Below are 22614 nucleotides of genomic sequence, written 5' to 3'. Positions count from 1 at the left end.
GTTAGACACCTAAATATGAAAATCGACATGTAAATAAAATCAGTATATGAACATAACTTTTCAACATTGGTTTTGAAAAAAAATAATGCTTCTTTATGTTTCCATTGATCCTAGATTCCTCAATGTTTGTTCTTTCAACAGTACAAACTGAAACCTGTGCTTGCCTTCTCATCCTATACAATCTGTATCTATAGCTATACATATATCTATATAGACATAGATATCTATATAGACATATATGCAATTTGTATCTATATAAATCTTCTATAGAGTTATTCCAATGCATAGGAGACCTCCTTATAGGGTTTGCAAAGCATCCTCTAGATAGCAGTGCAAAGCTGGAGCTGACTTGCCTATCTTTTATGTCTCACTCTCAATTAATGAACATCCTACCTCCTTTTCAGTTATATAATTCAAGTAATCATTGGTAATACACTAAATTACATCTACCATGTTTTTCTCTCCATCGCCCTTTGGATCACCCATAATTTTGATTTTGGGGTGATTGTAATTTCCTGATTTGCAACCAGATCTCATTATGAAAACACTGGTTTAAAAGGTGACTTAGAAATATTGAAAGTGCTATGAAATTTATTCAGTGCAACTCAGCCTTCATCCTATTTGATTCTGGGCTCAGATTATTTGTCCATTTGAAGTTCCTGTCTGAATTACATGTATTAATTCAACTGACTTCCCATTCAGCTATAGAATATGTTTGATAGACATTCCTCATCCATTTGTTTTTTTATCTCATGGGGATTGTTAGTCTGATATCTTTTGAGAGATCAAGGATCTCACTAAAGACTCTCTCTAGTATTCTTAGGCTTGATATAATAAGCCAGAGTTGTTGTTCAGTCACTTCAGTCATGTCCCACTCTTTGTGACCCCCCATTTGGAGTTTCTTTGCCAGGAATAATGGAATGGTTTACCATTTTCCTCTTCAGCTCATTATACAGATGAGGAAACTGAGGCAAACAGGGTTAAGTGATTTGCCCAGGGTCACACAGCTAGTCAGTATCTGAGGCTGGATCTGAAATCAGGGAGTTTGAGTCTTCCTGCCTCCAGGCTCTCCACTCTATCTGCTGTACCACTTACCTGCCTCTATAGTAAGCACACAAATAGAAGTATAGGGAGGATCAATTGGGAATCCCTCTTCCATTTAGACTCGCCACAGTATTTGAAATAATATCCTAAGAAGAACACTTGCAAAGGTATTTACAAACTTATAAGCAGTTGTGAATGTGAGTTATTACTATTAAGACTCCATGGACTAAAGTGCCACAGGGCATGTCATTCCATGATGTATGGTAAGCTCTCAAGAATGAGATTCTGAACATTCAAAAAGAATTCTCCTGAAGTGGAAAAGAGATATTTGTCTCAAGAGACAGATGTGGCCGCCTGGGGACCCACTTAGATTCTAAGTAGACATATACAGATGATGGAAGCAACTGCAGACGACAGAGGATAAATATAAATAATAATGACTAACATATAAATAGCACTTACTATGTTCCAGGCTGTGAGACAGTCCTATAAGAATAGTGTCAGGAATGATAATGTCCAGAATGAGCCAAATCGGGTCAGCAAAGATAAAAACAACAAAAAGTATTGGGATTGGTCGGGAGGAGATCTTTTGATTCAATTTGTTTGTTTTGATGAAAAGAGAATGAAAGTAGGAATAAGGCCACTGCTCCCTGTGGATGACATGATGAGGATTGTCAACAGAGAGAAAGAAGGCAGAGCTGCTCAACTTTTTGTCAGTTTCTTTCTGTTTTCTCTGCCAAGGAGAATGATCCTTGGGCTGTGATGAACGGAACCAAAATGACTACTAAGGTGCCCAATATGAGTAGAGAAATAGAAAGAAATTACTAATTTCCCTGGATGAGGTTGTCACTTTTCCTAAATCATCTACATTTTGCAAACTATCCAGGGGTGGGGACCCTGCAGCCTTGAGGCCATACTTGGCCCTCTAGGTCCTCAAGTGTAGCCCTCTGACTGAATCCAAAGGATTTGTTCTGTGAAGTTTGAATTCAGTCAAAGGGCCGCACTTAAGGACCTAGAGGGTCACACGTGGCTTTGAGGCTGCAGGATTCCCACCCCTGCTTACATTAATGAGTCTCATGTTGATTCCTGGAAAAGTTCTAAAATGAATTATTAGAAACATGGTGCTTCCTCATAAATCTGGAGTAACCATTGAGGAGCTCCTCTATTTTGGTAGTTATCATCAACACCATTTTCATTTGTTTAGAGTATTTTTAATTTTCAAAAAATATTCTATTTAATGTGCAAAACAATGTTATGAGATATATAGTAAATTTTCTGAATTAAAAAAAAAACTAGATTTGGAGTCAGAACACCTGGCTTTGAACCTTAACTCATCTACTGACTCATGGCTTCTACTTACTAACAGCATGACCTTGGTCAAGTGACCTCACTTCTCAGGTCCTCAGTTTCCTCATTTATCAAAGAAGGAGGTTGGACTAAATTATTTTTAAGGTCTCTTCCAGTTCTAAAATTTTAAGCTCTGGTATGTATGAAAAAGTTAAATGACTTCATAAGATTATACTATTGAGTAGTACGGGCAGCTACATGGCTCAGTGGACAGAGTGCTGGGCCTGGAGTCAGGAAGACATGAGTTCAATCAGGCCTCAGAAACTTAGCTCTGTGACACTGGACAAGGCACTTAACCTCTGTTTGCCTTAATCTACTAGAGAAGAAACAGCAAACCACTCTAGCATCGTTTGCCAAGAAAACCCCATACACAGTATTTACATGCTATGATCCATGGGTTTATGAAGTGTCAGACATTACTGAACGACTGAACAGCAACTGAGCAGAACCTTGACTTGTAGACCGTTGATATCTCCATTAGGCCATACTGAATGGTTTCTAAAGTTTAAATGCAGGAAAACATATGTTAGCAGCTGGTGGGAAGCTGAACTAGAAATCATCTCTTAAACCAGAAAGCCTATTGTGCATGTTTGTACAACTCTCTACCCCCGCCTCCTTTTGTGTGAGTAAAGCTTCACAAATAGCTCACTGCCCTTTGATGGCCCAGCTTTCCATTTCCAAGCAACTCACTCCATTCTTCTTTTGTGACGATGTGTTTTTCTTTTAAACCCTATTGTATACAAAATATGGCAGTCTCTAGCAAGCAGGAAAACGGAAATGCCCACTCTTTGGTCCATTTACAGCCTGCTCTTTTTACCAATTAGTGGTTTTTTTTTTAAGGTAGTCTTCAGTTTTGGACTCTTTGCTCATCTTACATAGTCTAATTCTGGATCCCAATTTACCAAAAGGTTCTAAGTGAGTTCTAAGCCCTGAGGTTCAGTATGAACCAATGATTTCATCTCTAAAAAAAGGAACACTCTTATCTTCTCTCCTTTTTAGAAACAAAGTAAATATTTAGAACAAAAGTTAACCAATCCCAAAGGGAAGCAGTAAGTATGGAGTGAGTAAAAGACCCACTATAGAGTCTATTCTTTCTAGACAAAGGGAAAGGATATAGGGGAAGAAAGGTCATCAGTCTCTATCCCATTCCAAGCTGGATCTGTGATACAAGATTCATCCTGCCACTAGCCGCAATCTCCAGCATCTACTTTCCATAGTCCTGCACTTGTGTCTCTCACCAGCAAGATGTGTGCCTCTTTCTCCTCCTCTCTGCTTCCTCCACTTCCTATCTCCTACCAAACAAACTTCTCTCAAGGTAGGAGGAAAAGGACTGAGTCAGTGGCACTCTGGGGCATGCCCCTAGGTCAATATCATGGGAACTTAGGAGCTACTGAGAAAGACTGTCCACCAGCAGGCAGCCCCTATCTCCTTGCCTCATTTATTAGCCTTTTTTTGGAAGAGTTCCAAAAGAAAAAACCAAAATCACTTTGAAGTGTGGCAAAGCATGTGAAGCCAATGGGTGATCAAACTGAAGCGATGATAGATAGCATTGGGTTTCTTGTATGAATTCAAAACAGATTTTCTAGGGTAAGTAAATCCTGTATGTTGGACAGTTTCAACACTATCTTCTAACAGGTACTCTGAGGGAAGGCAAAACAGGGTTTTCACAGGGCTGAGGGAACTAATGCTCCTTTTTTAGGCCTTAGAAAAGGTGAAAATATGAGAAAGTTAAATATGTACAAAACAGCATAATGTCTATTATTTTGAGAGTGGATCATGAAATTTAAGGAATTGGCCCTATAGAGCTTCAAACAGCCTAGATTCGTTGACCACTAACACAGTCATCCATGGATCTTGATGAATGCCAACAGGAAGTAAGAGTGGTAGGGTGTGTCTGAAATCTATTTTATGTTCTATTTCCTTTTATAAGTAGAATCTCTAAGATTGTACTTTCTTAGACAAGATCTTATAAAGCTTTGTTCCTTATAAATCACTCTTTAGAAGACCCTTTGATGAGGGCATCTTGGGCTTCTCTGAAGTTACTGCCATCACATCAGCAAGAATGCCTTCTTTGTCTATACTCAGCAGTAATGTTGATGCTAAGAATAACTTAAACTCATTTTCATTCATATGACCACATGCTTCCAGAAAGAAAAAAAATATGATGAAATGTCTGAAACTGGATTCTGGATAATTGTATTTCAGTTAATCAACATGACATATTTTGGATCACTAAACTAATGTGCCTTATCAGCTACTATAAGATAAAATATTCTCCATTACTTTTCCCTCCTCACCCCTAAATAGATTTTTCCATTTAAATGTTTTTATTGCATTTTTTAGCCTGATTTTAGGTAATAGGAAGGAAATTGATGGATTTTTAAAAGACCTACAGGCAGTAAGAACCACTGACAAACACTTCATTGCCCAAAGCATTCAATTTGATGTAGAGCTCCTCATTCTCCCCTTCCTGGGAGGTAACAGCTAAATTCTGTTGTTAAAGGAAAAAGAGAAATACAGAGGTGGTAGTAGGGAGGGGGGCCACGGTAAGAAGTTCAAAAAATGAACACAGATGATGTTAGAGGGGTACTACCCCCTCTGTTACTACCTCATTAAATTTATCATACACCTTTTAAACAAATTGTATAATACAGAAGTTCTTGTTTCAAATACAATGCTCATTTTTGTTCTCTGTATATTGAAGTGTTCATGTTTGTTGATTTTTATTAAGTTCATAATTAATTTTTAATAAAGAGAAAAAACCACTGCATTTTAAAGACATAAGAAGGCATCACAATTCTTGATCTGATTTTTTTAATAACATCTTTATTCTTATTTCATTGAAAGGGTGAAACTGGACAGCCTGGATTTCCAGGATCAGTTGGTCCTAAAGGACAAAAGGGAGAAATGGTAAGTATTTAAGACATGAGGACATAAAGGAGTCATCTAAATAGTGTTATCACTGCTGAATCTGTGTCAATTCCATATTCTTTGATTGTGTACCCTTTAAAGAACATTTATTTGGCCAAGATAAATCAGAAAATAAGCATCTAATTACTCAATCAGTAAACACTTATTAGGCAACTATTATGAACAAAGCATTATGCCAGATGTTGGAGATATAAATACTATAGTGAGACACTACTAGTCCTTATGGGTCTTAGGTTTTACTATGGGACTTAGATTTTACATACAACATGTTCACAAATAAGTAAATACTAGATAAACACGCAAAAATGATTAGGGGAGGGTCACTCTAAATGAAGGAGATCGCACTGGACTTAAGCCTTAAAAGGAATTAGTAGTTCCAAAGGACAAAGACAAGGAGGAATATTATTCTAGGCACGAGACACAACCAGTGCAAAGACCTGAAGGGACATGTATACAGAGAACCACAGCAAGTAGGGCAATTTGGCTGAAGCATGGAGTGTGTAAGAGTGAGCAGTATGTAATCAGTCTGGAAAGATTCTGGAGTCAGATTGTGAAAGGCTTTAACTCAAACTGAGGAGTTTTCATTTTATCTAACCTAAAAGCAACGGGGAGCCACTGAAGTTTCAAATTTTCAAGAAGAATATCCAGACTGTGGTTCTAACTTCTCTAAAAATTAGAAACTTTCTCACATAGCCAACTATTCATTGGCCTACCATAAGTCATTCCAAACCTAGAGTCGAATCAACAAGCATTTATTAAACTCCTACAATGCACCAGGCCCTGTGCTAAGTGCTGGAAAGAGGATCAAGGTGTTATCTTAAGTCTAATTTGAACCTTGCCAAACATTTTCCTGGCCAACCTCATTCAGAATTCAATTCTCTGTAGTGGAAAACAAACAAACAACATTAAAGCATAGCTCATATTCAGAAGAAGCTGCACAAAGAGATTGCATGAGTCATAGTTTTAGGAAGTGACATGTTTTTTAGTTTTATCTTAGACAAAAAAGAAAATGGGTGCCAAAAAGTCTTTAAAATTTTTTCATCATTGACAAAATTAAATAAGCAATGTCAATCATTTTTATTTCTTTTTCTTCATAGGGTGATCAAGGAAACATTGGCTTACAAGGAATAAAAGGTGACAAGGTATGTATGGGTGATAACTAAGAATAATACTGAAAGTATTTGCATGATTTTTCCAATACTTTAGCTTAGTATGTTAGGCACCTTCAGAAGCTGCATTAACTCTTTTAAGCGGCTTAAATAGAACTTGAGAATACTCCTATAACTGGATTCATAGGACATTAGAGCTGGAAAGGAGCTTAGAGGCAAAGCTCCACAAATCCCAAGGGCCTAGGTATCAAAGTGCCATGTCACCTAGTGATTTCTCATAATACCTGATATTTATAATGCAATCTTCCCAGAAACTAGTGAGAAACTGCAGAAATGCCCTTTGTTTTTATACCATTAGTGTTTTGTTATAATGATAACTTAAAAACATCTGTAGTATTCACTTGGGGATTCCTGAGGCTTCCATTATACCTGACCCACCTCTAGGCTTGGACTCTCTTCCTAGTGAATATTTTAGAGAAGAGGAATAATAGACCATTTCAATGTCAGTCTTCCCTGATAAAATGTACTTAATTTCTTGGGCCTTTCCAGGTGGTCCTTTAAAATCTTCTGTATACCTTATAATTTAATCCCAAGGTGATGCTAATTTGAGTTTGGACCTGAAGTTGAGAAGTCAGGCTGTGAATGTTATGCTACAATAAAGCTGCCCTTTAAAAATTCCTTGAAAGGAAGAAAATAACACTTGTTTGGCTTCTAAATTTGACAGCTGGCTCCTCGATTCAAACTAAATTTATGAAGCATCATTTTAAAGATCATTGAGTACATTCCCTTCATTTTACAAGACTGGAAAACTGGACCCACAGAGGTTAAGTGATTTGTCTAAGCTCACTAACTAGTTAGTAGAAGAACCAGGACTGAAATGCAGGTCCCGTCATTCCCAGACCAGTGGGAATCTAGATCCTAGGCCATGACCCTCTGCATAATATGGCTTCACTTACTGTTTCATTGTTTCATTCTATGCTAATTGATTGGTCTGATTTAATGTGCTGCCATTAGCCTTTAATACAGATGATTGGATCCTTTTATGTAGATAGCAAAATCTTTCTATTATTTCAGCTCTTTCAGAAATAACAGCATTTCATCTCAGTAATGGGGTAAGCATAGAAGCAGGCAAAAGAAAAGCAATATGTCTGTGATACATAATGTTAAGAAAACTTAATCAGTTTCTCCAGTTTATTTGAAGAAATTGGGGACATTCAGCCTGAAGATAAGATTTGGTAGGGGAACATGATCATTTTCTCCAAATGTCTAAAGAATTGTCATGAAGAAAATAGAATGAATTCGTTCTGTGAGACTCCAGAAGGAAAAAAAAATAGAACCGATAAGAAGAAGCTAAAGAATATAGATTTCAGCTTGATATAAAGACTTTCTATCAACAGGAGGCATACCTAGCGGCTCAGTGGAGACAGAACTGAGCCTGGAGTCAGGAAGACCTGAGTTCAAATCCGACCTCAGACACTTCCTAGCTGTGTGCCCCTGAGCAAGTCATTTAATCTCTGATTGCCTAACAAAATGGATCCAAAGGATTAACTGGAGAAGGAAATGGCAAACCACTCCAACATCTTTGCCAAGAAAACCCCATGGATAGTAGGTCCACAGGGTCACAAAGAGTTGGATATGACTGACTAAACAATAGCAAAATCAGTTGGAGCTATCTAAAAATGGAATGAACTGCTCATAATAAGATAGTGAGTTCCATGTCCCTGGAAATATTCAGTCAGCAACTCAGTAAGATGCATTTAAGTGCCCACTACACAGGCAGCTAGGTGGCCCAGTAAACAGAGCACTGGGCCTATAGTCAGGAAGATCTGAATTCAAATCCAGACTTACACACTTATAGCTGTGTGTCCCTGAGCAAATTACCCTGTCTAACTCAATTTTCTCAGCTGTAAAATGGGGATAATAATAGCACTTCTATCTCATAGAGTTGTTATGGGGATGAAATGAGATAACATTTGGAAAGCACTTAGTACAGTGCCTACTACAGAGTAGGCAGATTAATAAACATTTGTTCCCTTTCCCTTCTGTTTGATAGGCACTGCTAAGGACTGGTGATACAAAGAAAGCCAAAAAATAAAAACAAAACAAACAAAAAATAGTCCCTGCATTCAAGAAGATCAGTCTAATAGGGGAGACAACATTCAAGCAATCCTGTGCAGACAAGTTATAGACAGGATAAATTGGAGGGAGTCTCAGAGGGAGAGCATAAAGTTTAAGGAGACCTAAGAAATGCTTCTTGTCTAAGGTTGGACCTTAACTGAGACTTGAATGAAGCCAACAAAGCCATGATTGTAGACTGACTTCTCAAGGAGTTTAGCATCAAAAAAGATAGAGAAAAATGGAATGATGACTAGCTGGGATGGATAAATCAAGTAAGGGGGTTTTGAGGATGGGGGAAATGGGCATATTTGTAGGCAGTAGAAAGTAGTCAATAGAAATGGAGAGATTAAAGATAAGTGGGAGTGTAGGGATGATAGAGCAGTCTGCTGGGGAAGCTGGGATAGAATAGGATACAGGGGTTTGTCTTGACAAGAATGGCACTTAATCATGTGGAACACAGGTGAAGAAGGTAATAGTTGAAGGATATTTGAGTGATTGGAGAAGAGGAAAGAAGAGGAAACTCCAGAAGAATGATCTCAATTTTTCAGCAAAATATGAGGCAACGTTCTCATCTTGAGAGAGTTGGGGAGGAGGAGCCTTGAAAAGCTTGAGGAGTCATGGCAAGTTTGGAAGAACCACTGTGGTGAATAGGATAGTGAATTAACTAGGAAGATGTAAAAATATTGCCTTTCTGCAATGAGGGCCCAATTGAGATTATATAACAAACATTTATAGTGGATCTAGTCAGCATAGTTTTGTAATTTTCTCCAGCTTTGTTCATCAGCATGTAAGTAGGAATAAAAGTGGTAGATGATGAGAGTCATCCAAGACCGAGGCTTAGCAAGGGAGATCTTCAGTAGGTAAAGGGGCAAGTGACTTGAGAGAAGAGGATAGTATAAAGTTGAAATGGTTCAACAAGGGTCAAGATGGGGAAGAAAGGTGAATGTAGCCAGTGCTGAAGGGTTGGCATTGGAAAGAACTGAGGGGTTGAGGAATTGAAGGTCACAGTGAGAATGAAGAATGGGGTTAGGGATGTAAGGCAGAAGAAGAGGCAAAATGACAACAGCTTATAAGATAAAGGAATTTCAGAGTTCATAAATAGTGAGGTGGAATACTTTTGGATAATGGCAAGATCAAAGGAATGTTCACCTTCCTCATTGCCACCTCCTGGCTTCTTTCAAGTTCTAGTTAAAATCCCACCTTCTGCAGGATTCCTTTCCCATTTCTGAGTTTTCCCTCTTTTGACTATTTCAAATTTGTTCTGTATATAATTTGATTGTACATAGTTATTTGCATGTTCTCTCTCATTACATTGTGAGCTCCTTGGGAGCAGGGACCATCTTTTGTCTTTCTTTGTATCCCTAGTGCTTAGCAAAATGCCTGGCATGTAGTAGACACTTAATAAGTGATTACTAACTGACTGACCATCTCTGTGTGTCCCAGAAGTAGTGGGGAGGAGTAGATTATGAGGATTGATTAATTTGAGTAATTGGGAGATTAGGGTGTTTGAGGGAATACCGGTATGTATGTGGAAATCCCCTAGTATAAGGTAGGAGTTGGGAAGAAGATGAGTACCGTGAGCCAGGCACTGCTATTTGAGAAAGGAAGGAGATTCTGGAGGTCAGTAGACAACAACTAATGGTATCTCAAATGGGTGTCAAATATGAATTGAATGAAACTCAAAGAAGGAGAGGTTACTGAGAGATGGTGATAGAGGGGGAAACACGGAAGTGGCAATGGTGGGCTAGGAACATTCCAATCCCTCACCTCTACTAGTGAATCAGGGGCTGCAAGTGAGAGCAAAACCAGTACTGGTGAGCATGTCTAGGCAGAGGTTGGATAACCATTTGTGAAAGACATTTTGAGGATTTGATTAGATGATCTCTGAAGTCTCTTCAAATTACCAACATTCTGGGATTTTTTTACATTAAATCTTCAAAGCTTAATCTTAAAGCCCCAAAATGTATGTACCACACAACCAAGTTATTGACTAGCTACATTTTTCTTCTCTTTTCATTTTTTAAAATATAATTATGGCTGAGGAAAAACAGAAGACTGAAAATGTCATGTTAGCTGAGAGCTGTTACTGGGCCATATGTGAAAATGGGGCAACATGAACAAAATAAATATTGTTGATGGATGAATAACTGAATGAGCTGTTGCACACTCAGGAGCATAATGTTGCCATAGATACAGAGAGTCAGTTTGATTGATGAAATGCACCAGATACATCTCACATTCCTACCTTAGACAATTCTCCCTAGGTCCATTGAGATCTCAAGCCTACCTCCAGCTTCAAACACACTGTTATACTATAACCCACTCACCTGTCAAAAGACTCTGTCCTTCTCCCCTAAAAGAGGAGTCTTGAAGAGGAGAAAATGACCTCTGTGCTCCTGAGAGCCAGGGCTTACCAGGGAGAAGGTCAGGGTTACTGAAAGCCTTGTGCAGTCTCCTTTATGCAAGACACAACCCTATTTGCCATCTCTTCAACTTTTCAAGCCAAAGGGCCCTTACCTGACTACCACTTCCAAATGCATATTGTTTCCCCAGTTAGAATATAAACTCTTGAGGCAACTAGGTAGCGCAGTAAGTAAAGTACCAGCCCTGAAGTCAGGAGGACCTGAGTTCAAATCCAGCATCAGACACTTGACACATATACTAGCTGGGCAAGTCACTTAACCCCAATTGCCCTGCTCCCCCCTCCCAAAAAGAATATAAACTCTTTAAACCCAAGACCATCTTTGCTTATGTATTTGTATCCCCAGTACTTAACAGAGTGCTTCACACAAAGTGCTTCATAAATGCCCTTTCATTTATTCATTCATTCATACTAAAATAAGATATTCCCCAAAGCAAAACTGTATCTATAGAAATATTCTTCAAAGAAATATCTAGCATAAAGATGGAATTAAGATAAATGAAGGATAAAGACCATGCTTAGCTGCAGGGAAGAAATGAGAAAATGCACCTTCCTCTCTTTGTTGGAAAGGTGGAAAAGTTTGGAATATTGCGTATATTGTAACAGATAGTTGTGCTATTTCATTTTGCTGGGCTCTTTTGAAAAATCTTTGTTACAGGGGAAGCACCAGTGGAGAGGAGGAGAATATTTAGAAATGAATGTGACATAAAAAAGGTATCAATAAATTTTTAATCAACTGAAATAAGTAAAAAAGAAAAAGATATTTAAAAAAGAGAAAAAAGGTTGGAACATTTAGTTTAAAACCTCATATAAAAAGTAGAGGAGTACAGTGGTTCTTCTCCTGACAGAACACCTCCACCCCACCCTCCAAGGTACAACTGAAAAAAATTTAGATCTCTACAAATCAAGGTAATAGAACAGGAGAATAGATTTCAGCAAGACTACCAGACAATAATTGTGGTCTCCACCCCTCACCCCACCCCGCCACAAATGAAGAAACAAAGAGCCTACTTTAGCAAATCATCAAGAACATTTTCCAGAGGTACTAAAAATCCAGAGTAGAGTTCTGATCAATAGGATCCTCAGAAAAATAATAGAAAAGACATCAAAATTTAATTCAACCCGAAATGTAGTCATCGAAGCACCAGACCTTCAATGACAAAAGGCAGATCTGATAAAGAGCCAGCAAAAAAGCAAATCCACAGCAAAAGGCACCAATATGAATCACAAAAAATTTCTCATTTAGGCCAACAGAAGAAAAGAAAAACTAGAGTGTGATATACCGAAAATCAAGGAAAGTTGACTAGATCAACCCCAATATTGCCTATTCAGAAACTCTGGACATTTCTTAGGAGAAAAGATAAGTTTTTAATACAAAAGAAGATTTTTAATACAAAAAAAGATTTTTAAATCTTACTGCTAAAGAAACTAGGGTAAGCATGAGCCTTTGGCATCCAGACCAAGAATCAGAACAAAGCTAACAAGACTTTAGAACAAGGAATGAATAATTAGTGACTTAGAATTTTTACATGCTATAAGGGTAGAAAGACTATTGTCTCTTTGATGTATTGCACCTTATACAAGGAACACTGAGAGAAATAAATAAAAAACCCACAGAATAAAAACAGAATGAAGAACGTGACTTTGAGGAAAAGGAAAGACAGTAGGCAGGAAGGAATTATTATCCCTTGACTGTGAGTGACACAGATGAAGAATAAGGTAAGGAAGAGGTAAGGAATTGGGAAGAGAGGGTAGCTTCTAAACCATACTCTTACCTGCACATGACTAAAAAGTAAGGAACAATGGAATGATTATATCAGTATAGTGAGAATCCCTGACTTCTGTGTTTTGTGTGAATGGAGGAGAGCATTTGTATGGAGGTCTGCCTAGGATTGGATTGATGCTAATGAGTTAATTATAAAAACAATATAACAGGATGTGGTGGATGAAAAGCAAAACAATTCTAATCATGTACATGAATATTAGACTGCAAACTAGGATAAGATCTTTGCATTAAATGTTTCTGATAAAAATTTAATATCCAAAATCTTTAGGGAAGTGAAACAAACATATATTAAGAGTGATATTCCAATGAATAAATGACCAAAAGACATGAACAGTTAATTTTTGAAAGAAGTCCAAATTATCAACAACCATTCAAAATCATGGAAATTAAATAAAAACAGTTCAGTGATATTATCTTATATGTATCAAATTGGCAATGATGATAACTGATGAAAAACCTCATTGTTGGTGGATCTGTGGAAAAACAAGTGCGCTGATGTTAATAGAGCTGGGAAATGGTAACTGCTTTGGAAAATACCTTAGAATTCTGTGATAAAGATTGCAAAATTATCCATTCCATTTGACTCCATCAACCTTACTATAAGATTTATGTTATAAAGGGACAAGAAGAAAAGATCAATCTCTAGAATAATATTCACAGTTATATATACTAGCTATGGGGTCTTGGACCCCACTGTCCTTTACCTCCTCCTCATTTCTAGCCATCTCTTGTATGGCTTCAATAACCACTAAATTCAATTCAATAAATAACAACTAAATAAAAATTGACAGATTAATGCCACTATTATTCCTGGATGGGTTGTGTCCCGATTCACCATCCCTGTAATTTTTGGACTAGAGTTATCTTCCTCGGTCACCACTCACCTATAAGCGTAGTGTCTCTCATTTTAATGTAAGCTCCTTGAGGGCAGGGGTTTTAATGTGCTTTTAGTTTTGTGTCCCCAATCCTTAATACAGTGCTTTGCACATGGTAAGTGCTTAATAAATAGTATTTTATTCATTCACATTCATAGCATAAAATCTGCAGGCAGATGACTAGAACTGAAAACATGACCAAAGAATAGCTGAATAAAATGTGGTACATGAACGTAATGGAATATGGAATTGTAATGAATGATGCATATGAAGAATTAAAAGAGATAGGGAGAAATATACATAGATGCAAAGTAAAGAAAGTAGAATCAAAAGAACAATAGACAAACCAACTAAACCAACTAAATTTTTTTAAATGTTAAGAAGCCGCAAATCTCAGATTATAGTGTTCCTTATTAAAATTTAAACTCACTGCCCTCCTTTCTTTTAGCAAATGGTAAAATAATCAAAGTATAGAGAAAACCTATAAATCATTCATTTACTTTTTTAAAGTGTTTTCACTTATTATATTTTCATTTTTATCAGCTTTGTTAAAGTTTATCAATAATAATAAAGTTAAAAGTAATTCAAGATAATGGTCTGCTACTTCATGGCTCTACAATTTTCACATACATTCTGTCTTTTGGTTTTTATTCAGTCTGCTTTGCCCCCTGCACTAATCTCACAGCATTCTAATTTGTCAAGTATTCATAACATCCTAAATAATATTAATGACTAATTACTTTTCCATTTTGTGCATACAAAAAAGATTTTCAAAATTAATTCCAGTGGGCTATTTTTTAACTAGCACAGCTATTCTGCATGACATTCCAGTTCATTGTTTTTATGATTTAGCGTTTGGGGTGGTTTTTGGTTTTGTTTTGGTTGGGTTTTTTTTTTGAGATTAAGGCTCCCTGTCTTGCCCAAACTGGACGTACAACATCCACTCACTTGATAACACAGAAGTTTCGACCTACCCCATTTCAGATCTAGGGCATTTCTCCTTTCCTTAGGGTTCCCTTTCTCTTCCTAGGGGTTCCCATAACTGGTGTAGGAATTAGTGCTAACATCACATCAACTCAACCTACCACAGCTCAGAATGCCCAAGCTACAGCTATGCACCAGCCTTAGCCTCATCTAGTACAGGAACAACAGTAGTGCTCTCCCCAGTGCTAATTCACTGTTGATGAATATTTGTAAAGGAGGGTTCTGACAAATACAACCTGTGAGTAGACTGAGCTGCCCCAATGGGGACTCAGCTAGTTGGGTAACTCAGCTCGTCCTCTCCTCCCCTTTCTCTCTCCTTGTCCCAAGGAAGATAAATTTTGATGGCCAGAAGCTTCATACTAATTTGGAGTTTGCTGGCTAGATCTCTCTCTGTTTCTCTCTGTCTCTCTCTCTCTCTCTCTCTCTCTCTCTCTCTCTCTCTCTCTCTCTCTCTGTCTCTCTCTCTGTCTCTCTCTGTCTCTCTCTCTGTCTCTCTCTCTCTCTGTCTCTCTCTCTCTCTGTCTCTCTGTCTCTCAGTCTCTCTCTCTCTCTCTCTCTCTCTCTCTCTCTCTGTCTCTCTCTCTCTCTGTCTCTCTCTCTCTCTCTGTGTCTCCCCCCGGGCCCCCCTCTCCTTTCTTTCTGTCTCCTTTTCCAAACCTTAAACCTGGTTCACTCTGAAGCTCATAGACTGGATTATAATAGGTCCCTTCCCAAGCTCCACTTAGTGGCTGTATTTTGAGCCCTCCTGACTTAGACTGAATGTCAATGGTAACTGTTTCTCTCTGGAACAGCAACCCTGAAGGTCTTCCCCTCGCAGGTTGATTTTTTTTTTCTAATTAAAGGGGCCATTCCTTGACTCACTTCTTTTTTTTGCATTGGGATTTTAAATTTTTTTAATTTAATTTATTTAATATATTTAGTTTTCAGCATTGATTTTCACAAGAGTTTGAATTACAAACTTTCTCCCCATTTCTACCCTCCCACCCACTCCAAGATGGCATATATTCTGGTTGCCCCGTTCCCAGTCAGCCCTCCCATCTGTCACCCCACTCCCCTCCCATCCCCATTTCCCTTCTTCTCTTGTAGGACAAGATAAATTTCTACTCCACATTGCCTGCGTGTCTTATTTCCTAGTTGCACGCAAAAACTTTTTTTGTTGTTGTTGTTTTTGAACTTCTGTTTTTAAAACTGTAAGTTCCAAATTCTCTCCCCTCTTCCCTCCTTGCCCACCCTCCCTAAGAAGGCAAGCCATTCAACATAGGCCACATGCGTATCATTATGTAAAACCCTTCCACAATACTCATGTTGTGATAGATTAACTATGTTTTGCTCCTTCCTAACCTATCCCCCTTTATTGAATTTTCTCCCTTGACCCTGTCCCTTTTCAAAAGTGTTTGTTTTTGATTACCTCCTCCCCTGTCTGCCCTCCCTTCTATCGCCCCCCCCTTTTTTATCTTCTTGCTCCTTATTTCCTCTGGGGTAAGATACCCAATCGGGTGTGTATGGTATTCCCTCCTCAGGTCAAATCCAATGAGAGCAAGATTTACTCATTCCCCCTCACCTGCCCCCTCTTCCCTTCCTAGAGAACCTCTTTTTCTTGCCACTTTTATGCGAGATAATTTACCCCATTCTATCTCTCCCTTTCTCCCTCTCTTAATATATTCCTCTCTTATCCCTTAATTTGATTTTATTTTTTTAGATATCATCCCTTCATATTCAACTCACCCTGTGCCCTCTGTATATATATATATATATATATATATATATATATATATATATATACACACATATACATATATATATATGTGTGTGTATATATATACACACATATACATATATACACACCTACATATATACATACATAGACACACACATATGTATATATATGCATACGCATATGTATATGCATATTCCTTTCAGCTACTATGATATTGAGGTCTCATAAATCATACACATCATCTTTCCATGTGGGAATGTAAACCAAACAGTTCAACTTTAGTAAGTCCCTTATGATTTCTCTTTCTTGTTTACCTTTTCATGCTTCTCTTGATTCTTGCGTTTGAAAGTCAAATTTTCTATTCAGCTCCAGTCTTTTCACTGAGAAAGCTGGAAAGTCCTCTATTTTATTGAAAATCCATATTTTGCCTTGGAGCATGATACTCAGTTTTGCTGGGTAGGTGATTCTTGGTTTTAATCCTAGCTCCATTGACCTCCGGAATATCGTATTCCAATCCCTTCGGTCCCTTAATGTGGAAGCTGCTAGATCCTGTGTTATCCTGATTGTTTTTCCACAATACTCAAATTGTTTCTTTCTGGCTGTTTGTAGTATTTTCTTCTTGACCTGGGAGCTCTGGAATTTGGCAACAATATTCCTAGGAGTTTTCTTTTTGGGATCTTTTTGAGGAGGTGATCTGTGGATTATTTCAATTTCTATTTTACCCTCTGGCTCTAGAATATCAGGACAGTTCTCCTTGATAATTTCTTGAAACATGATATCTAGGCTCTTTTTTGATCATGGCTTTCAGGTAGTCCAATAATTTTTAAATTATCGCTCCTGGATCTATTTTCTAGGTCAGTGATTTTTCCAATGAGATATTTCACATTGTCTTCCACTTTTTCATTCCATTGGTTCTGTTTTATAATATCTTGATTTCTCATCAAGTCACTAGCTTCCACTTGCTCCAATCTAATTTTTAAGGTAGTATTTTCTTCAGTGGTCTTTTGGACCTCCTTTTCCATTTGGCTAATTCTGCCTTTCAAGACATTCTTCTCCTCATTGGCTTTTTGGAGCTCTTTTGCCATTTGAGTTAGTCTATTTTTTAAAGTGTTGTTTTCTTCAATATTTTTTTCAGTATTTTTTTGGGTCTCCTTTAGCAAGTCATTGACTTGTTTTTCATGGTTTTCTTGCATCGTTCTCATTTCTTGTCCCAATTTTTCCTCTACTTCTCTAACTTGCTTTTCCAACTCCTTTTTGAGCTCTTCCATGGCCTGAGACCAGTTCATGTTTTTCTTGGAGGCTTTTGGTGTAGGCTCTTTGATTTTGTTGACTTCTTCTGGCTGTACGTTTTGGTCTTCTTTGTCACCAAAGAAAGATTCCAAAGTCTGAGACTGAATTTGAGTGCGTTTTCGCTGCCTGGCCATGTTCCCAGCCAGCTTACTTGACCCTTGAGTTTTTCGTTGGGGTATGACTGCTTCTAGAGCAAAGAGTACTTTGTTCCAAGCTTGAAGGGATGTGCTATTGATTTCAGAGCTATTTCTATGCAGCCAGCTCTGCCACACCAGCACTCCTCCTTCCTCAAGAACCACCAACCTGGACCTGATGCAAATCTTCAGCAGGCTCTGCACTCCTGCTCTGATCTGCCACTTAATTTCTCCCACCACGTGGGCCCGGGGCTAGAAATAACTGCAGCTGTAGTTTTGTAGCTGCATCTCCCCCACTGCCCCTGGGGTGGTGGCCGAACCACGAACTCTGTCTCTGCAGCTTTTCCCACTAACCTTCTCTGTTGTCTTTGGTGTTTGTGGGTTGAGAAGTCTGGTAACTGCCACAGCTCACTGATTCAGGGCACTAGGGCCTGTTCCTCCCGGCTCACTGTCTAGTTGGTCCTGCCACCACCCATGCTGAGCTCTGCTCCCCTCCACCCCCTGCACGATAGACCTCATCCAGCGACCATCCAGGCTGTCCTGGGCTGGATCCCTGCTTCCCTCTGCTATCTTGTGGGTTCTGCAGTTCTAGAATTTGTTCAGAGCCATTTTTATAGGTTTTTGGAGAGACATGGTGGGGAGCTCATGCAAGTCCCTGCTTTCCAGCTGCCATCTTGGCTTCGCCCCTCCCCCTTGACTCACTTCTTAAAGAATGGGAATTACCTCACTCTAAGTCTAACACCTTGGCCTAAAAGGTCCAGGTTCTCCCATTGCATCCTGGGCCATCTCCAGTCATCCTGGTGAATATCAGGTGACTGGATCCAGATGGCTCTGGAGGAGAAAGTGAGGATGGTTACCTTGCACAGCCCTCCCTCCCTCAAATCAAAGTCAACTGCAAGTCATGTCATCACTTCCCTGATGCCATGGTCCTCTTCGAAAACAAAGGACAAATACAACAACAACAAAGGACCTTCATGCAGCCACATTTAAAGAGTAAATGCCTAAAAGTCAATCTGCAACATATTTATAATTGATACAACTTTCTATACATGTTTATAAGAAGAACCTTTTACGAAAGGAGAAAAAGAGATGCATTAGGTAGATATCATCTCCCTTTCAGATGTTTTCAGTTTCTTGTCTTTGCTTTTAGATTTCAGTTGTCATTCCTTAGGGTAGGAGAAAAAAAGTAGACTTGATGACAAAATATATGTCTTACAGGAAAGGGAAGAGAATAAAATACTTACAGGGTACAGTGAAGTAGTTGAAAATGGAGGAGCCTTTGTTTGGTTGTTTGGTACAATGGAGTAGCTGAAGAAGGAGGAGCATTTTTACAATAAATAATGTTGATGGGGGAGTCCATGGGAACTTTATTTGATTCCTATGAATTCTGAATTTTCTTACCTTAATCTCTGGAAGTTATTGAAGCTTTAATAATATGGTGTCATTTATTAGGTTTTTTTCATTGTTTATTGGGAGTACACATTTTCTTTCGCAATTAGTCATTAGGCGTTTATGGTCCTATAAAATCAATCCAACTTTGGGTAGCTGACTTGGCATTGACAGCCATGGACTTGGAATCAAACAAGTAAGGTTCATGTTCCATTTTAAACACTTACTGGTTGTGAGCAGTTTCTTTACCTCTCTAGTCCTCAGTTTCCATCTGCAAAATGGTGGATCTGGAAGAGATGATCTTTAAGGCCCCTTTCAGCTCTAAATCCTATGATCATATGGTACATTTACATGAAAACAAAATATCTAGGACATGATAGTTTAAATGTTCTTGTTTTTTAGTCATTTGAATTCTCCATGAGAATAGTTAGCACTGAATTATAATAATGTTGACTTAGTGGTGTCAAATATACAATAGGTTATATATTAGAATAACAATTTTATTGAAAAAATATGAGAGAAGTGGAAAAAATGGCATTTGGATCAGAAGACAAAATTGTGTAGCTACTAAGGAGAAAGAAAATTAGTAAATTATTATTTACTTAATTTATCCAACGATTTTAGATTGTGACTTGTCTATGAAAAATTATTAGCTTTACCATATCATCTAAAATTTTCCATCTACTGTATACCAGTCAGTTATTATTCAGATAGACTGAACAATTAGCATTTATCTCTATTTAAATTTAAGCTTATTATTATTTTATTTACAGGGAGAAATTGGGATAAAAGGATCACCAGGAGTGAAGGTAATCTCATTACCATTTTCATTTCTCATCTATAAACTCATAGTGTTTCCTCAAGCTGTTTTGAATATGAAGTAATCATTTTTTGGTCTTTCTCAACAATATATTTAGGGTGAACCTGGAGATTCTGGTCCCCCTGGACTTGCAGGAAATCCAGGAATTAAGGTATATAAAGTTATAGTGGAGATAAAATGAAAAAAAATCCTATGTTCTCATTTTCTATTTAAAGCAAAAGATGTGGGTTTGTCACTCATACATGATTTGATGGCTTTACAGTGCTCTCCATGGTGTGTACATTTATTAAACTCATTTGTTACATTCACAGTATCTCTGCCATATGATCTACAACATAATTTTGATATTTTGGGAGTTCCAAAGTTGTATTTGCCATTGAATACCTAAAAGTCAAAAGAATGAAGAGGGGCAACAAAACCATATTCCTTGGTCTCAATCCTTAAAATGATTTCCTTCTACTAGGAAGGGGAGTTTAGATGACTTGGCGCCTATACCAATTACCTAGCTTCCAAATTCTTGAAATCCAAGTGTAGAAACCTTTTTTGCAGGAGTGTCCCAGCTGCTAGCAGCTGTTGAGTGAGATTAGTAAAGAATAAACCCTATTAGTGGGCAAGGCATTTAACCCAGGCATCAGCTGCTGTTGATAATAGATCTCTTTAAATGGAAACCTGGTAAAGAGTCCCTCTATGTCTAATGTATACTAAACTACTATCAAGGGACACTAATATCTGTGATAGTCACACATTCCTATACATCAAGGAATTCTGTAGTAGTCATAAAAGGTGTCACTGAAGTTATTATGTGTATTGGGGTTATGTTTAGATATAATATCTTCTTTGGAGCTAAAATACATATCAACTTCTTATGCAGGGTCAGCAAGGACCAGCAGGCTCCATAGGACCCAGAGGACCTCCAGGAAATATTGTAAGCATAGAGGAGATCTGTGTTTCTGATTTAGCAAAATGAGATATAATGTACTAAAAGGTTTGAGAATTAGCTTACAATAATCCCATCAAAAACAAAAAAAATAGTTTCTGAGAATTTTAATATCTCTTCATGTGACCACTTTATTTTATGTTTTCTGAAGAATATGATTTTCAGATGGAGCAGGAAATGAGTCCTCACCCCCACTAAATGCTTTTGCATCTGCTCACTTGGTGTCAGTAACCAATTGCAACGCAAGATCCTTTTAAATATCATTAGCCTACAGCCTACTTAGGAATTCTTTATAACTACTATTAATTAAAAGTTGGTTTTAGACTTCTAGGATATGAAGAAGAAAATGTGAAGCAATCATGTAAAATTAAGCAACATTTCCACTGGAATGAAAAAGAAGTGGTTTTGGTGCAGTTACTGGCCAACTATAGCTGAGTCTCAAAGTACTTACATGGAAAAAAAACATTAAAATACTTCTTGCATCAATATAATCATTCAGAACAACAGAAATATCTTTAAAGCCAGAATCAGAGAATTTAGAGTTGGAAAGGACCTTAGTTAGTCCAATTCATACTCAGTCCAACTCAGTAGAAAGGAATCACAGTTCTATCATACCTGACAAAGGGCATGCCAATCCATCTTGGAGACCTCCAATGAAGTGAAATCAACCATTTAGGTTCTAAATTTGGACATATAAATTGGGCATTTAGATCATCTTGCATATTCAGACTACTTTGGTGTTTTGCTGAAAATTTGCATATTTTCTTTAAATTCTATAGATATGAAATTCTTAAAATGAGATGCATCCCAAAGCTTTCTATATGTGCTATGGAATTATTCGTGCATTCTTATTTTGTAAACACATGTATTATTTACTGGATATCTCTTGCTCATTTCCTTCATATAACTCAAGGCACTTGTATCCAGTGAGAATTTGCCAAATACCGTCATGGGAGAAGGGGATGGGAACAAAGTTGGAACATCAAGGGAGGATATTAGAGAAAGTGAAATTAGGAAAAGGCAAAGAGAGTATCTGTTACAGAGAGCAAATGCAATTTCCAGTATTAAAAACACTTCATCTACTTCATTATCCCCCCAAACTGTTCTTCCTGGAAGTACTGCTGTAACAACAAATGTTTTGAATGAGATTTGTTTCCCCAGCTGGAGCAGAAACTCAAGAGCAAATTGCCCATGATTTATCATGATGACCTAGGCTCACAGAACCTTGGTCATGCAATGTGGCAAGAAAAGTATTTTATTAATTTTGTTACCTGATGACACAAAAACACTAACCTGATAATAGTATGAGCAAAATAGCAAAATGTAAGAGATAGGAGGGGGATCAGAGGGGAGATAAAAAGAAAGAAGGGGGGAAGATGGATGGAAGGAAAAGAAAGAAGGAAACAGAAATGTAAGAAATAAAAAAAAGAGTTAAAGAGATAATGAAAAGGACATCTAAACTAAGCAAGAAAAGAAATAGGGAAAAAGAATAAAAGGAAGGGAAAGAGAGAAGGAGGAAAAAAGAAAGGAATGAACGAATGAAGGAAGGGAAAGAAATAGACTTAGAGAATATGAGAAATAAAGAAAAAGAAAGTTAAAGAGAGATAATGAAAGGAATATATAAACTAAACAAGAGAAGAAATAGGAAGGGAGAAAGAGTGAAAGGGAGAGAGGGAAGGAGGAGGAAGGAGAGAAAAAAGAGGAAGGAAAG

At 37.7% G+C, this 22614-nt stretch overlaps 1 protein-coding gene across 1 annotated transcript in view; it reads left to right on the top strand.

The window, feature by feature from the left end:
- COL19A1 (collagen type XIX alpha 1 chain) overlaps positions 1–22614 on the top strand; it is a 398183-nt gene that overhangs the window by 284678 nt on the left and 90891 nt on the right. Inside the window, exons 17-20 of the mRNA XM_036768309.1 lie at positions 5239–5301; positions 6420–6464; positions 19920–19955; positions 20064–20117. Coding sequence (XP_036624204.1) covers positions 5239–5301; positions 6420–6464; positions 19920–19955; positions 20064–20117 — 198 coding nt within the window. The remainder of the gene's footprint in view (positions 1–5238; positions 5302–6419; positions 6465–19919; positions 19956–20063; positions 20118–22614) is intronic.

The sequence above is a fragment of the Trichosurus vulpecula genome, chromosome 7, assembly GCF_011100635.1.
Source record: "Trichosurus vulpecula isolate mTriVul1 chromosome 7, mTriVul1.pri, whole genome shotgun sequence".
NCBI classification, from domain to species: Eukaryota; Metazoa; Chordata; class Mammalia; order Diprotodontia; family Phalangeridae; genus Trichosurus; species Trichosurus vulpecula.
This window is presented reverse-complemented; position numbering and strand designations above follow the sequence as displayed.